We start from the raw sequence: 17,025 nt of genomic DNA, 5'->3' as shown, positions 1-17,025 counted from the left end.
AAGGTAGGTGACCTATAATTACTAAGATAAAGGGGAAAATATTCTCAATGAAGGTTATTTGTTTTAGTGTCAAGTGTAGGGCAGATTTGGATACAGAGACCTGCATTTTTGGGGTCCCACTTGGTTTCTCCAGCCCCTTGAGGAACTGTTCAAGGCATGGATTAATCTAGGAAGTCAGTTGCCAAAAGTGAGAGCGAACTGCAGGAACTACGTGAGGGTGAGGTCCCTTAGGCCATGGGCTCTGGCAGCTTCGGGCTGTGACTGAGGTGGGGGAAGAGGAGGTCTGTGCTCCGGGAAGGTGGCAGTGGTGGTGGGTGGTGTGGGATGAAACCAGTGTGGAGATTTTCCAGGGCTAAGTCTGTTTAAGAATTTATGATCTGAGGCCGGCCAAGTGGCGCGTTGGTTTGGAGTTGGCTTGGGATGCTGGCTCTGAGCAGCAGGACCCCGGTTCAGATCCCACATATGAGGGCCAGTGACGTTGCGCCCCCTACAGCTAAGATGGTGAGCAACAGCTCAACCTGGAGCTGGGCTGCCGTGAGTCACCAGCGATGGTGTGGGGCTGGCCGGTAGCAGGCATGAGCTTTTGTGAGCTGCCGTGAGCCGCCGTGAGTGGCCATCCAATGACCGGGGACCTATCTGCCTCAGCCGGAAAGAGTACAATGATAATACCAACAGGGGCCAGTGAAGCGACGTCCTCCACAACTAGACTGAAGAACAAAAGGACAGCTACTTGTCTGTTCCCCTTCCCCAATTCCCCAATACTGTTCCCGTCCCCCAATTCCTCAATAAAATCTTAAAAAAAAAAAAAAGAATTTATGACCTGAGAGTTTATCTTTAGTTTTTAATCTCTCTTGTTTTCCAGACAAGGTGTCTTTTTTTAATTCTTCAATTTAAAAAAAATTGGGGTAAAAAATACATATATATGGCAAAATTTACCATTTTAACCATTTTTAATGTACAATTCAGTGGTATTAAGTACATTCATCACCACTTATATTCATCTCCAAAACTTTTTCATTATTTTAGGGAGAAACACTTTACCCTTTAAACAATAATGCTCCATGCCCCTTTCTCCCCAGACCCAGGCAACCTCCATTCTACTTTCTGTCTTCTCTATGAATTTGCCTATTTTAGGTACCTCATATAAATTGAATCATATGGTATTTGTTTATTATGGGCTTAATTGTCACCCCCCAAATTCATATGTTGAAGTCCTAACCCCCAGTACCTCAGAATGTGACTGTATTTGGAGATGGAGTCTTCATGGAGGTAATTCAGGTGAAATGAGGTCATATGGATGGGTCCTAATCCAATACGACTAGTGTCCATATAAGAAGAGGTGATTAGGACACGTAACAGGTTGAAAAATGACTCTGTGAGGACACAGTGAGGAGGTGGCCTCAGAAGAAATCAAACCTACCCACATGTTGATAACTTGGACTTCAAGCCTTGAGAACTGAGAAAATAAATTTCTGTTGTTAAGCTACCCAATCTGTGGTATTTTGTTATGGCAGCTTGAGCTGATGAATACATTGTCCTTTTGTAACTGGCTTATTTCACTTAGCATAACATTTTCAAGGTTCATCCATGTTGTAGCATTAGAATTTATTTTTTTTAATGGCTGAATAATATTTCACCATATGGGTAGATCACATTCAGTTTATCCATTCATCTGCTGATAGACACTTGGGTTGTTTCCTCCTTTTGAGTATTGTGAATAATGTTGCTTTGACCATGAGTGTATAAGGATCTGTTTGAGTCTAAATATTATCTTTCCATCAAATACAGTTAACCCTTTAAATAGTGCTGGGCCCACCCTTTCCCTTCCTGCCTGGGTTGGGGTTCTGTGGCTTTCGCTGACCCCACGCCTCCCGCACCACCCTCCACCCCGTTTTCCTGATGTGCGGATTCCTCTCTGCCCCTGACAGCGTTCACTTGGACTGATGGGAAAAGTCAAGGGTTTGTGAGTCAGACGGATCCGGGTTCTAATGCAGGCAGCTCCGTTCTTCGTTGGAGACATTGAACAGGTCACTTCAGCTCCCTGAGCCTCGGTCTTCTCGTTGTGAAATTGTGACGTATGCCCACCTCTCGTCACACGTGAAGCACTCAGCACAGAGTGAACGTTTCATTGACTTTGACTTCCTTTTCTGTCCATGACCAGGTGCTACCTCCTCCCCTCATGTTGGCCACTGTCCCCAGCCATGAACATGGATTGGAAGACTCAAGATTGGTGTATTGGTCAGGGTTCTCCCAAGAAACGGAACCAATAGGAAGTGTATTTATAGAGGGAGATTGTGGGGACTGGAAAGTCTGGAATCCACAGGTCAAATTGACACAGAAAATTAACCATAGAAGTTGGTTACTTCTCAGTTCTCTTCAAACAGATCTATAAATTCATTGTAATCCCAATTAAAATCCAAAAAGGCTTTTTCAAAAACAATCGACAGGCTGATTCCAAAATTCATATGAAAGTGCAGAGGAACTAGAATAGTCAAAACAACTTTGAGAAACAAGATCAAAATTGGACGATTTACACTGTCTGATTTCAAGACTTACTAGGAAGCCTGGTGATCAAGACAGTGTGGTATTAGTGAAAGGATAGACATACAGATCAATGGAACAGAATGTAGCCGAGAAATAGATTCATACCCATTGGTGAATTGATTTCCCCAAAGTGAAAAGGCAGTTCAGTGGAAAAGGCACAGTCTTTTCAACAAGTGGTGCTGGAAAAATTGGACACCCATATGTAAAAATCTAAACTTGTTCCGTATTTTGCAACATATTAAAAAAAATAGCACAAAATGGACCATAGATGTAAATATAAAACCTAAAACTATTACACTTTTGGAAGAACACAGGAGGAAATATTTGTGACTTTGGGTTAGGAAGCGTTCTTAGGTATGACACCAAAAGCATAATTCATAAAAAAACAAGTTGATACACTGGACTTGATTAAAATGAAGAACTTTTGCTCTGTGAAAGACATTTTTTTTTAAGATTTTTATTGGGGAATTGGGGGGATGGGAACAGTGCTGGGGAATTGGGGAAAGGGGAACAGACAAGTTGCTGTCGTTTCATTCTTCAGTCTAGTTGTGGAGGACGTTGCTTCACTGGTCCAAGTTGGCACCATCATTGCGCTCTTCCCAGGCGAGGCAGATCAGTCGCCGGCTTCTGGACGGCCGTTCACTGCGGCTGCTGGCCGCTCACGCTGGCTGCTGGCTACACACGGTAGCCCATGGCAACCCACTGCCACAGGGGCTGCAGCCTACGCCGTCGCCGGCGACTCATGGCAGCCCAGCTCCACTTCGAGCTGTTGTTCAGCATCTTAGCTGTGGAGGGCAGTGTCACTGGCCCTCATATGTGGGATCCGAACCGGGGCCCTCTGGCGTCCCAAGCCAGTTCTTAACCATCGCTCCACTCGGCCGGCCCTGAAAGACATTTAAGTGAATGAATAAACAAGCCATAGACTGGGAAAGAATATTGACAAATGATATAGCTGAAAAGGGCTTGTATCCAGCATGTATAAAGAACTCTCAGGGGTGGCCGGGTGGCTCAGTTGGTTAGAGCGCGTGCTCTTAATAAGGTTGTCGGTTCAACTCCCACATGGGATGGTGGGCTGTATCCTCCACAACTAGATTGAAAGGGGCGACTGGACTTGGAGCTGAGCTGCGCCCTCCACAACTAAGATTGAAGGACAACTTGACTTGGAGCTAATGGGTCCTGGGAAAAACACAGTTTCCCAATAAAGTTTAAGAAAAAAACAACAACTCTCAAAACTATAAGAAAATAACCTGTAAAAAATGGGCAAAAGGTTACTACAGGTATGTCACCAAAGACACACCAAAGATGTGGATGACAAATATGAACATGGAAACATTAGTCAATAGGAAAATGCAAATTGAAACTACAATGAGACATCATTACACACCTACAAGAATGACTGAAATTTAAAAGACTTGCCTAGGCTGGCCGAGTGGCTCAGTTGGTTAAGAGCTTGCTCAAGAGTTTGAGCTCTGAGCAACAGCGGTTTGAGTCCCGGCCCGAGCTGCTGCTGAGCTGCCAACAGGTAGTAGGATGGCTCAGCTAAAAATAAATAAATAAATAAATAAATAAAAGACTTGCCAAGTGTTGGCAAGGATGTGGAGGAACGGGTGGTGGGAACATAAAATGGTACAATCATCTTCGACAAAAATTCAAGAAAACCACGATGTAACTCACCCATTCCACTTCGAGGAATTTGTCCAAGATAAGTGAAAGTATATGTCCATAAATTTAATTGTGTGCAAATGTTTATAGCAGCCTACTGGTCATCGTCAAAACTTGAAAACAGCCTAAATGTTTCTTAACAGGTGAATTGATAACATGGTAAAGTAAGTCCTCACTTAAGGTCGTCAATAGGTTCTGTGATTTTAAGCGAAATGATGTATAAGAAAACCGGTTTCACTGTAGGCTAATTGATATAAACAAAAGTTAAGTTCCTATGGCATCTCATCAACATAATGAAACAATGTTGAATGAAACAATATTATTTGAGATCCTGCTGTATACCCACACAATGGAATACTACTCAGAATAAGAAGGAATGAACTGCTGATACATGCTACAACATGAAGAAATCTCAAAATAATTATGCTGAGTGAAAGGAGCCAGATAAAAAACACATACGGGAGCCGGCCAAGTGGCGCAATGGTTAAGAACTGGTTTGGGACGCCAGAGGGCCCCGGTTCGGATCCCACATATGAGGACCAGTGACACTGCCCTCCACAGCTAAGATGCTGAACAACAGCTCAACCTGGAGCTGGGCTACTTGTGAGTTGCCGGCGACGGCATAGGCTGCAGCCCCTGTGGCAGTGGGTTGCCATGGGCTACCGTATGTAGCCAGCAGCCAGCGTGAGCGGCCTGCAGCCGCAGTGAGCGGCCGTCCAGAAGCCGGCAACTGATCTGCCTCGCCCGGGAAGAGCGCAATGATGGTGCCAACTTGGGCCAGTAAGGCAACGTCCTCCACAACTAGACGGAAGAACAAAACGACAACAACTTGTCTGTTTCCATCCCCCCAATTCCCCAATAAAAATCTTTAAAAAACAAACAAACAAACAAAAAACCACATACGGGCATGATTCCATTTATATAAAAATCTAGGAACTGCAAATTAATGTGTACTGACCGTAGATCAGGGGTTGCCGGGAAAGGGGTAGAGGGAAGGACTAGGAAAGGACAGGAGGAAAATTGGGGACTGAGGAATCTTTGTTATTTTGATTGTGGTTATACACATATGTGAAAAATGTATCAAATTGTAAACTTTTATTTAAAAGATTTTTATTCCCCAATTGGGGGGTGGGAACAGCGCTGGGGAATTGTGGGAAGGGGAACAGACAACTTGCTGTCGTTTTGTTCTTCAGTCTAGTTGTGGAGGACGTTGCTTCACTGGCCCAAGTTGGCACCATCGTTGCGCTCTTCCCGGGCGAGGCAGATCAGTTGCCGGCTTCTAGACCGCTGCTCATGGTGGCTGCTGGCTGCTCACGCTGGCTGCTGGCTACATACGGTAGCCCATGGCAACCCACTGCAGCAGGGGCTGAAGCCTGCGCCATCGCCGGCGACTCACAGCAGCCCACCTCCAGGTTGAGCTGTTGTTCAGCATCTTAGCTGTGGAGGGCAGTGTCACTGGCCCTCATATGTGGGATGCAAACTGGGGCCCTCTGGCGTCCCAAGCCAGCTCTCAACCACCGCACCACTCGGCCGGCGGCCCTCAGATTGTAAACTTAATTTGTGTTGTTTGCTGTGTGTCCATTTCAGGTCAATAAAGCTGTTAGAGGTAAAGTGCACAGAAAATACCTAGTTCACTCTTGGTGCTTTCCAAGGCAGCCGACTACTACCCTCACAGTGACACCCTCCCCCAGCCTCACAAGCCAGTGTCTGCTTTCCCTCAGCTTCACAGAACTGCCTCTCGGGGGCCATCACATGCTCTTAGGAAAATTGCATCAAATAACACATCGCAAAGGCAGTGGAAGGTTCGGGAACTTTGCCACTGGAAATGGATTTCTGTCCCTCGACCCTCTCTGCCTTACATCACATCTTCAGACTGGCTTCCCCCTTCCCCCTCTCGTCAGCACTCTGTCTCTTCCAGAGGCCTAACCTAACCTAACCAGAGGGAAGGTTAATTTAGCCATCGACCTCAAAAGACTTCGAGGGTTTCCCTTAACTTAACCATTAGGGCTTTACCCTCCTGATTTTGGGGAGGGGCTGAAACATGTCAGTGGCTCTCAAATAGGGTCCTAGTTACTTGACTCTACACTCCCTCTTGCAGGAAATTGAGGCATGTCAAGGTCATTGACTTGCTGCAGACTTTGGATCAAGTTAGTGCAGGGACTGCACTAAACTCGGGTTCCTAATTGCCAGACCTAACTGAAGGGATGAACCACTACTCACCCCCCTCCGCGTGACCCATGTCATGTGACCCCAGGGCTGCTGGGGGAGAGACTCCAGCCGAGGCCCTGCCTTCTGGGGCCTGGCAGCTGGCACAGCAGTGACAGTGAGCCTCTGAGTGGCCTTGCAGGGTCTGCACTGCTTCCCCATCACGTCCGCCCAGTTGCCCTAGTGACTGTGTGACCCTTCTCCCCCGCCCTCGCTGCCACCAGCCCTATAAATAGAGGCGAAGAGCAGCTGGGCTCTCTTGGCAGTCACCATGAGGGCGCTGGTCCTGCTCTGCTGCTTTGTGGCGTCGCTCCTGCTCCCAGGACAAGCAGGTATGACCCCACTCCTGTCAGCCAGGCCAGACTGCAATGTCGTCTGTGGTGTGGGGGGCTTGGGTGGTAGTTGGAGGATGAGGCCTCTGTGATTCCTGGGGCTGATGGCTGGTCTCACGTCATTCCCATTCTCTTCTCCCCTGGGGCCCAGGAGAAAGAACTGAGCGTGGAGAGAACCTGAGAGCAGTCAAGGGGCTCGTGGGAAGGCCAGAGGAAGCAGAAGCAGTGAACTAGGATGTGCAGGAAGGTGCAAGGCCTGAGTTGGGCCAAAAAGAAGGTCTGGCTAGTAGATGCTGGGGAAGAGCACCACAAAAGCCAAGACTAGAGGAACCTCCTAGCCAGACAAAAGAACCTGATCTTGCAGCTGGAGGGGCCCCTGGAGGTAGCTGACCCTCTCAGCTGGTGGAGATCTGGCGGGGGGCCTGGCTTTGCAGGATTGAGGATGGGGCTACGCTGGGCAGTGTTGGGAGTCCTTGGGAGCAGTGGGATAGAGTGGGGGGTCAGTTTAGGATGGGATTGGAGATAGAGTCGGGGATTGGACTGGAAACTGAGTTGGACACAAAGTTCAGAAGAGGAAACAGGACTGTTCTGGAGTAGAACTGGGCTCAGCTGGGCTTGGTTAGAAGGGGCCTGGGGGATGGTGTGCCATGGTTTTCCTTTGACATCTCAGCACTGCGTGTGGAAGGGGCAGCTCTGGTTACAGCATGGAGGTTATTTATAGGTGTGGAGGGGACACCAGAGCCATTTTGCCACCTTTCTGTTCCTGAGATTCCTAGGGTTGGGTTCCCCTTGGGGATGCTTCAGGGGTGCTCTGGGGACCCCTCCCCCCAGGAATCCGGGACTCTGCTTTGTCTTTTCATGACTCTGTCATCTTGATCTGCTCTGGGGACCGTGGGGGCCACAGCCCCAGCCTCTCTGATCTTTGAGATTCTGTTTCTTGAGGTCCCAGCCCCAGCCCGGAGAGCGGCTGGCGGGAGCAGCAGAAGCCATTACCTCAGGAGTTAGAAACCAAGGTGGGAGGCTCCAGCTTCGCATGTGCTGCTGGGCTCTGCCCTTGTCTGCCCTTGTGTTAATTTGGGCTCCATGGGGCTGCAGTGGCTGGAGTGGTGAGGATTCCAAGCGGCTGTCAGGTGGCTAAGTATGGAAACAGCGTGTAATTGGATCCTGAGCCCCGAGCCACTGTCACCCTCTCCCCTTTGCAGCCCCTCCCCTGCTCCTCCCAGCCTCAGCTGCCACCTCTCTTTGAGTCCACACAACAGGCTCAGGAACTTTTAGCCTTTTAGGGACATCCTTTATCTTTCCTCCTAACAAGGGAATTGGACATCTGGAATGTTCCATAGGCCTCTCTGGGGTCTTGCTGTGGGGAAAGGAGGCAGGCAGGTGCTTTGTGCAAAGATTCTCTCTGCATGCTCCTTCCTTCCTGGGCTCCTCAGTGTGCCCTGGCCTTGCTTGCTTCCAGGGAGGGGTTGTCCATCAGTGGGCAAGGTTCCCTCCCTCCTCACCCTGCTACACTTGGGCTGTGGGCTCTTACCCATGTGGATTTGATCACTACTTCAGTCGTAGGTTGTATACCCCAAAAGACAGCTTCCTTCTGCACCCACTGGGAGGTTCCAACCGTAAGGGTGGCTACTGGTTGATTTCCCCCTAGAATTGTGCCGCCCAGTAAGTGCCACCCTGCTCACAGGCAGCAGCTTTGCTCCTGGACTTCCCATTCCACCGCTGGGTCCTCATTTTCCATGCCCATGTCCCTGCCCCTTGCTGGGTAGCAGGCAGATGTTCTCTTTCCCACCATTCCTGCTTCCTGGTGGGACCCTACAGAGCAGCTATTCCTTCTTTTGTCCCCATGTTGCTCCCATGACCCTCTGGAGTGGGGTGATGGGGTCCACAGCCTCTTTTCATCCCCAAGTGAGGGACCAAGCACCCCTCCTGATGACAGGATGCAGATGGAGCCACCAGGCCCCTGTCACCAGACGCTTCCCGACCCCTTGCCCCCAATACTTTGTAACCACTGGGGTCCTCCTCTTTGTCTTGGGGACCTGGCTTCTGGACAGTCCTGCTCAAGGATAGGGGAAGGCAGCCATGAGTCACTTTTTGTTCCCTCATTGTCCAGGTAACGGAGCAAAAGCCGGAGGAATGAAGAGATGTGTTCAAGGTCAGACAGCCGAGTTAGTGATAGGTACACCCAGCCCAGGGCTAGTATTACCTCACCTGGGATTTCCTGTCGGCCCCTGGCAGCCCCAAAATACTCTCTGCCTGTTGGGCGGGGTGTGTGAGGGCCGGGTGAGAGACTGCCCTTGGGTCGCTTTCCCCAGGATGCAGGACAAGAATGATGCCCTTGGTTCTTTGACATCTTGGAGGGTGGGGTGGGATGGAGGTTGCTGAGAAAACATTTATTTGGGGTTAAGCTGTTGGCATTGGTTAGGCTGAATTCAGGACATCTTTGCTTCCTGTTGCCTACTGGATGCAGAGAGACTGGGGACAGACAGGGCTGGGGGGTGGGTGTTCTGAGTATGTGCATACTTCGTCCTCCAGGTCTGGTTGCAGATGTGCAAGGCTGCTCTGGCCCCCACCCTAAAATCCCAATGGTGAGAAGTTGGTGCACTCTGGGGCTGACCCACCCGTTCTTGAGAGACATGAGTATATGGTAACCACCAAGAAACGTGCCCTCTCGAGACCCACCTCCTCTTCCACCCCAGGCTCGTTATTTCTGGAAGGAGGCCCATTCATGCTTCCTAAACAGGGCTGTGCAGCAGCTATGGTCCACCATGCTGAGAGAAAGTCATCAGCTGAGGGGTCCTAGGGCAACAGCAGACCCCAAAGTCTTTTCAGTCCCCTGCAAGCTGTGTCCCCAGCATACTCCCAATTCCTAGCTCAGTGTATCTGGGTGAGCCTGTAGGGAGCATCTAGTCCACTACTAGCCTCACCACATCTGCGAAGTGCTAGTCTGGGGTTCGCTAATGGAGACATCCTCTCAGATGTGGACACCTTACTTGGCGGCCTGTGAAATGGCATTTTGGAAATGCTGGTTTTGTCCCATGTCTGGGGGTGACAGTGAAGGTCAAACAGCCAGTTCATGGCAGGGTCAGAGCTGGAATCCAGGTCCCCTCACTCCTCATTCAGTGCTTTTGGCCACGTATATACTCAGCAGGAGGTCCCATGAGGCCAGTTGCATCCACCTGGCCTTTTGGTCCTCTTTTAAGTGTGGTGGGCTGGGCTGGAGCCTAGTTCTTATGGACACAGGAGGAAGATGGCTGTTCCTCCTCTGATTTGGTCTAAGCGGCTAAGGACAGGACCTGGGTGCTGTGCCTTCTGGCCTTTAATATGTGGCGGCTGGGGGTGTGGAAAGGGGTGGCGTCTGCTGCCATGGGATGCTGGGCTTAGCTCTCTCCTGGGCACCCTTCCTGCTCCAAATCCAAACCTCCACCCACTCACAGCACAGCCCCTTCATTTAAATATGGCCACAGAGTGTGTGAAGCCCATTCATTCAAATACCGTGCGACTTTTATCCTTCATTCATTCCAGATTTATTGCATACCTACTATTTTTTAGGTGTGGTACTGGGGCAGTTCAGATAGGCATTTTGTCCTTTGTGGGCTTACAATCTAGTAGGGGAAACGGTGTCTTCTACTTCGGGGCTGTACATGTGCAGATCAGACACACAGGTGTCACAGGGAGGAACAGGTGAAGTGAGGTGGGATGCAGGGGAGTGGGGAGAGGCTATTTTTAACTGAGTGGATCAGGAAATGTTTTATAGATGAGGGAATGTTAGAGTTAGATTTCGAAGAAAGTAGATTGAGACATGGAAAGATAGAAGGAAGAGAATTCCATGTAAGGGAACAGGATGAACAAATGCACAGAGTCAGGAAAGAATGGAGCTCTGGGGAGAACCAGGAAAGGACATGTTGTTCCGGCTGGGATAAGGGCAGGCAGAGAGAAGTGGGGGTCATGGGGAGTTGCTGTGGAAGGCTAGGTTGGAACCAAAGTGGGAAGGGCCTTGAGTGTGAGACTGAGGACAGTGCTTCGTTCTGTGGGTGGTGGGTAACCACTGAAGGCTCTAGATGAATCCATCTGGCAGTTGTTTGTAGGGAGGAGTATAACAAGGTGAGACCGATTAGACAACCATGTCAGAAATGCGAGTAAGAGGGTGTGAGCTCAGGTGAGGGCGCGGGAAGGAGCCCTCGTGGGTTTAGTGCAGGTTATGTGATCTCACCAGAAAAGAAACCCAGGAACATGAGAGAAAAGAACAGATTTAAAAAGTTCAGTTTGGGCCATTATGAATTTCAGGTGCCAGTTGAACATCTGGATGGGGCTATTTAGTTAGAAAGGTGGGATTGGAGCTGAGGAGGGAAGTCAGGCCTGGGGATCCAGAAATGTGATTCATTTGGGTAAAGATGAGGGTGAGGCTGTGAGCCCACTGAGGGAGCTGTAGATTTGGGGAGTAGGAAGAGGAAGAAGATAAATGGACTACAGGAAAAGACAGTGGCTTGGAAGCCACGGGAAAGGATGTCTCCTAGAAGAAGCGGCCAACAGGATTTGGTGACAGAGAAGCTGAGGAAGAGGGGGCTCTGGCTTTGACACGCAGGAGGCCACTGAGTGGCCTTTGTATGTTTAGTGAGGCCGTGGAGGCAGCACATTCAGAAGGTGAGACTTTGAACATTGAGTTTAGGAAGGACAGAGGCCAACAAGAGTAAGTGGGGGTGGGGGGGTGGGGGGTTCCCAGAGGCAGAAAATTTTTCTTTTTAACACTAGAGAAGACTAAGTGTGTTTGTAGACCAATGAAGAGGGGGCGAGGAAGTGACCCAGATGTCAGACACTTGAGGAGGGTGGACCAGGTCTGACATAGGTTTTATGGGACACTGCACATTGGAGGGCGAACCCAGTAGCTCCTCCGGTGCCAGCCAGGTCGCTGACCTAGGGAGTAGGGACTCCGGTCTACACTGGGGATTGCTTCGGAGGGCCTGGAAGGCCACCGAGGGGAAGGAACCAGACTAGTCTCCCCAAGAACCCTGAGAGGTGGAAAGCGCTGGAGACCAGGCTGGAGAAACACTGGGCACAGCCTGAAAGACTGGAGGCCTGAGACGAAGTTGGTGAATCAGCATTTTAGTCACAGCGAATGTATCTGTCTCACTGTTGCTGAGCCCTTTCTTCCCGCATCTTCCCCTTCTCCCTCCCCCTACCCCCACCCCAGCCAGATGCTATAGAGAAGTAGAGGGCAGACTCTGACCCCATCTCAGGCATTCATTCAGCAAATGTCCACTGGTCTACAGTGGAAAATGCACTGGGCTTGGACTCCAGCAGGATTAGTGACTCTAGTGGAAGTCGACGTGGAGGCATGTGGCATGAGCTTGCCGTGTGACCTCAGCTCTCATTGTTCCTTGTGGAATGGAGACGGCCCAGGCTCAGCTTGCCTCCTAGGTGTTTTCTTGGCTGTCAGGCCTCTCCCTGCGTCCCACCCCATCTCCCATGGGTGGAGCTCATTTTGGGATGAGTGGCTGAGTGAGAGGAGTGCGTCTAGTTGACTGGGCTGGCTTGTATTCTCTCACTACCTGCTTTGGGGGTCCAGGCCCCTCGAAGACCTGCCTGCTCAAGAGCCCTCAGACTTGAGAGCTAGAAGTCTGTCTTCAGACTCCTGCATCAGTCCTGTTGGGCTTTCTTCCTCTTGGTGACTCCCTTCCCTCTTCCCACACTGGCTCTGCTCTGTCCCCCATCCTAAGACACACCATCAGCAAAGGCCCTGAAACTCATTCTAATGAGGGCCAATGGCTCAACACTTAGACTGTCACTTTCCCAGATTACTTTTTGTTTTAAAAGAGAAGATTTTAGCTCAAGGAATGCATCTCTAACGTGGAATTTCCCATTGCTTTGGTGAGCATGGTCTTCCTCAAAGTCCCTATAATTACAGCACTTTGGCAATAAATAGTCTACTGGTTCCGAGCACAGAGGGGCTGAGCAATGGAGAGGGGCTTTCTCTACCTGGTCTTGAAGGAGTGAGTAAGTGAGTGAATGAATGAACCAGAGCCATGTTGGGCACAGCTGTAGGCCTGCCAGACTGGACTTGCCCAGTCCTCTGGAGGCCCCAAACCATTGTGCTCACCCCTAGCCCTGGTGTCCTCATCAGGAGGCGAAGGGGGCAGCATAATTCAGCAAATGGAATGGGTCAGATTTAGCCAAGGTTCTGAAGACATTCTCCTGGTCTGCGTTGCCTGTGCTGTTGTCTTTCTCTGCGATCAGGAAATCCTGTCCCATTATTGGTTTCAGCCTCATACCTCTCTAGCCCTAAAGGTGTTTTGTTGCTCAGAGTTAAGGTCCTAGGCATCCCTTCGCTCAAGGGACATGCCTGTGCTTGTCACTTCCAGAGGGCTCTGGAGCAGCCTTTCCTGAGCTGCCTAGCCTCAGGGTGGGGAGCTTGGGTGGCAGAATTGGCTTCTGCCTCTTAAAGTGCCCAAGTGATTAGGAGAGCAACCATTCACACCCTCACCTGGTGCCTAGATCAGCCTCCCCAGCCTCCAGCTCTTCCCTAGCTGGTGTTAAAGGCAAGCTGCCACATGCTGCCCAGGTGGTGGGTGTGCCCAGAGGCTTGATTCTGAAGACCATGAGACTATGGTATTGGCGGTAGCTCCTCCCTGGTGCCATCCCAGGAGCCTATTTTTCCTGGGATCGTGTCGTTGGGATCACAGGAAAACATAGTCAGAGTGGCTCCATCTAGCTCCAAATCCTGGGGCCCAGAAGGATTCTGGGTGGGATGTTGACCCAGCCTGGGGCAGGCTTTCCAGCTCATTGCAAAGGTATTAAGGGATGACAAGAGGCTCTCTCCTCTGACTCTTGGGTGGACACCCCATCCCAGGCTCCTTTGTCCTTTACAATCTTGAGAACACTTAGTCTTCTAGTCCTCTGTCACCTCAGAGTGGTAAAGGGCACAGAACGAGGGTGGGCTGTGTGGCCAGGCTTGGGGAGGAGGAATGCTCAGTGCAGAATCCTGGAGAAATGCGAGCTGTGGCTGTCCTTGGGGAGCCCACAATGGGTCAGGGATGCAGGATGGACTCATGATTGGGGTGAGGGACAGTATATGATCAGGAGGCAACACAGACTGGGACATTCCAGGACCTTAGAGGGAGAACAGTGAGGCTGAGGCTGGTTAATCACACAAGGTGGGCATTTGAAAGAGAGGTGGGAAAGGTGAGGAGATGTGTGTCCCTCTCTGAAGTGCTCAGCTCTCCAACATGAAGCCACAGTATGCCTCATGCGAGGTTCTGGCAGGCCACACCATGCAGGCCCGGAACGGGCTATGTCTCTGCCCCTAGGAGCTGACCTTCTATTTGGGGAGATGACATGCACTGAAAAAAAATGTAACTAACACCCCAGCAGCTTTGGTTGGAGTTCAGAGGAGGGCTGGAAGGTTGGCTTCATGGAGGGGCAGTGTTCCTGCTGGCCTGGGTGGAAGGGGACGATCTCTGGACTGTCAGCTCTAAGAGGACAGGGGCTATGTGTTTATTTAGTTTACTTGCCGCTGTGTCACCAATGCTTAGCACATGTTTGGCTCATTGAAGGCTCTTAACAATGTAGGTGATTTATGCAGGCAGAGATGCAAGCGCATCTAAAATGGTAATCAAAGCCAGGAGTGGGGAAGCACAATGCATTGCACTGGCAGGGAGAGGATGAGACCAGCTCTGGCTAGAATGTGGGGCTCCTGCTTGGGGGAGATCAGACTGCCCTGATGGTTTGGGGCCCATTGCGAAGGGCCTTGAATGCCAAGCCAAGTGGCTCTCTCCCTAGGCCCTCAGCATACCTAGCCTGTTCCCCTTGCCACAAGCCCCTCCTCCTTCTCCTCCCTCTCAGATATTTTTGGATCCTTCTAGAGCAGGGACAGTATTCTGAGCTCAAACAGGTGCAGGCAAAGTCTGGCCTGGAGTTCTGGGCCCATAGGAAGTGGGTTGCACTGGGAGCTCAGCCCAGAACCAGGCCAGGGAAGAGCCCTAGGGTTTGGGAGCCCCCTCCCCCCGCCACCAGGTGGCTGCCAAAACTGTGGCCCCTGGTCCTCCTCCAAGTGGCCATTCAGTTAGGACCTCGGCCAGCTCTGTTGTGTCCCATAGAATTTTCCCTAGATGGCAATAGGTAAAGACTTGACAAAGCCATTGCCTTGAAAACCACGTCTGTGCATCTGATTCCACAGCTGCCTGCCCTGGGCACCTGTACCTCCCACAGAGAGGCTTCTAGCCACTTCGGTTGTTACTTTTTTTCCCCTGTACTTCCTCCTACCCTTTATTCTAAATGTCAGGTACTAGAAGATCACTTATTTCTCTGGCTTAATCCTGGGAGGTCAAGACACCAGGAGTGTTCCCTGGGACCTGGAGAGGTGTCTGGAAAAATTAGGGAAGGGTCACAGTGTACACTGTGGCCTGGGGGACCTGTCCTGGTCTCAGTTGCCCAGCAGAATGAGCCTGCTTACAAGCTGTGACAGGAATAGCAGTCTGGTGGCGAATCCGCCCCTTTCTCTTGTCTTTTTGTGCCTCGGTTTCCTTTCTGAATTAGTGGATATGCTGGAGGCCTCTCCACTCAGACCCCCTCACCCGAGGCTGCCCACATAGAAGAGCAACCAACCAGGAGTGGGGTGAGGTGGGCACACCAGGCTTGAGAACAGAGCAAGTGCTGGCTTTGTCACACATTCGCCACCAAGCCCCTTACCATCTATGCACCTGTTTGTTCGCCTATAAATCGGGATAATAATACTTTGCCCTATTTACAGCATGGGTTTCTGTGACTAAAATAAGCAAATGGCTATGGGATGCTTAAAATGTTTTTTGATATCAGATACTTTTTAAGGTTAAAAGGACTATGACAGTAATTATAGGCTATCGCTGCTGTCAGTATTCCTGAGGCTTGACATCTGCCACTGGTTTCCTCAAATATCATGAAACACGAACAACTGGGGGAATTCATCAACATAGCTGCCCCTTCTCAGAACGGTTAAATCCTCGGGATTCTCTGTCCTCAACGAGCTTACAAACCAGGAGGGGAGACAGTCCCCACTCTTGATATGAGTAGGGCACCATATAAGGCAGGTGTAATCAGGGGCTAAAAATAAGTAGCCTGAGAGCTCAGAGAAATGGGGAGCAGGTGGGGCAGGATGGGGCCTCAGGCTGGTGGAAACACCACCCACTTAGTGGGGGAGGGGTCGGGAAGATTTCATAGGGCCAGGCTTAGGTGTTAGCTCCTATATTATTTCCCTGGGGCTCCCATAACAAGTGACCACAAACTGGGTGACTTAAAACAGCAGAAATTTATTCTGTCACAGTCTGGAGGCTGGAAGTCTGAAATCAAGGTGTTGGAAGGGTCATGCTCCCTCTAAAGGCTCCAGTGGAGGAGACTTGCTGCCTCTTCTGGCTTCTGGTAGATCCTGGCAGTCCGTGGAGTTCCTCGGCTTGTAGATGCATCTCTCCAATCTCTGGCTTCACGTGATCGCTTCTCTGTGTGTCCTCTCCTCTTCTTATAAGGACAATCATTGGCCTTCGGGCCCACCCTAATCCAGTATGACCTCATCTTAACTAATTACATTTGCACAGACCCTATTTCCAAATAAGGTCACATTCTGATGTTCTGGGTGGGTGTGAATTTTGGGGGACACTCTTCAGCCACAATGGTTCCTTAGCCGTGGACCTAGACTATTGAGCAGTTGCTGGCTCTGAATGTCTTGTTCTTGTCTCTCTCCTGGTGGTCGTCTTCTACTGGGCACAGATGGCACCTGTTTCCTCAGTTCTCTGTGGCCCCATCACCCAGCGATTGCCCCAGCAGCTAATTTGAAGCTCTGCTGACACACCCAGAGCAAGCGTGTTGAATGAATGGATAGACAGCTGGCTGGGGGCAGGGAATTCCTGGAGCAGCCTCCTAGCCTGGTGGTGATGCTGGGGAGGACAGTGGGGAGAATTTTCCAGCTCCTGTTGGGTGTGCTCAGGTGCAGATCAAGTTGGAGTTGGCACATCCTGAGGGCAGGGTGGTCTGGTTCCCAGCTGGTTCGTGATGGAAAGAGCAGTGGGCTGGGAACCCGTAAACTCAGGCCTGGTGTGCTGTGCGACCTTAGGCCCAGCTCTCCTCTGTGTGCCCTCACACTCAGCCCCTCACAGTCTCCTGCCACAGGCACAGCGCACAGCGGGAGGGTCAGCAGGACAGGAGGCACCTCCTAAGCCTCTGCAGAAGCTGCTTGGAAAAAAACCTTCCAAGTGAATCCTCTGTCCAGTTCATGAGAATTTCGCATCTTGGCATTGCTGCCTTTCTGCTCTCACCTCTC

At 50.5% G+C, this 17,025-nt stretch overlaps 1 protein-coding gene across 3 annotated transcripts in view; it reads left to right on the top strand.

Annotated features, from left to right (window-relative positions):
- Positions 1-6,516: 6,516 nt before the first annotated feature.
- Positions 6,517-17,025, top strand: part of SRL (sarcalumenin) — a 44,537-nt gene continuing 34,028 nt past the window's right edge. Inside the window, exon 1 of one of the 3 annotated variants that reach the window (XM_019660344.1) lies at positions 6,517-6,743. In XM_019660344.1, the coding sequence (XP_019515889.1) occupies positions 6,683-6,743 (61 nt within the window). In that variant the 5' untranslated portion in view covers positions 6,517-6,682. The remainder of the gene's footprint in view (positions 6,744-17,025) is intronic. The other 2 variants (XM_019660345.1, XM_019660346.1) reach the window with 2 other exon arrangements.

This window comes from Hipposideros armiger, unplaced genomic scaffold (genome assembly GCF_001890085.2).
Source record: "Hipposideros armiger isolate ML-2016 unplaced genomic scaffold, ASM189008v1 scaffold_315, whole genome shotgun sequence".
Lineage (NCBI taxonomy): Eukaryota > Metazoa > Chordata > Mammalia > Chiroptera > Hipposideridae > Hipposideros > Hipposideros armiger.
This window is presented reverse-complemented; position numbering and strand designations above follow the sequence as displayed.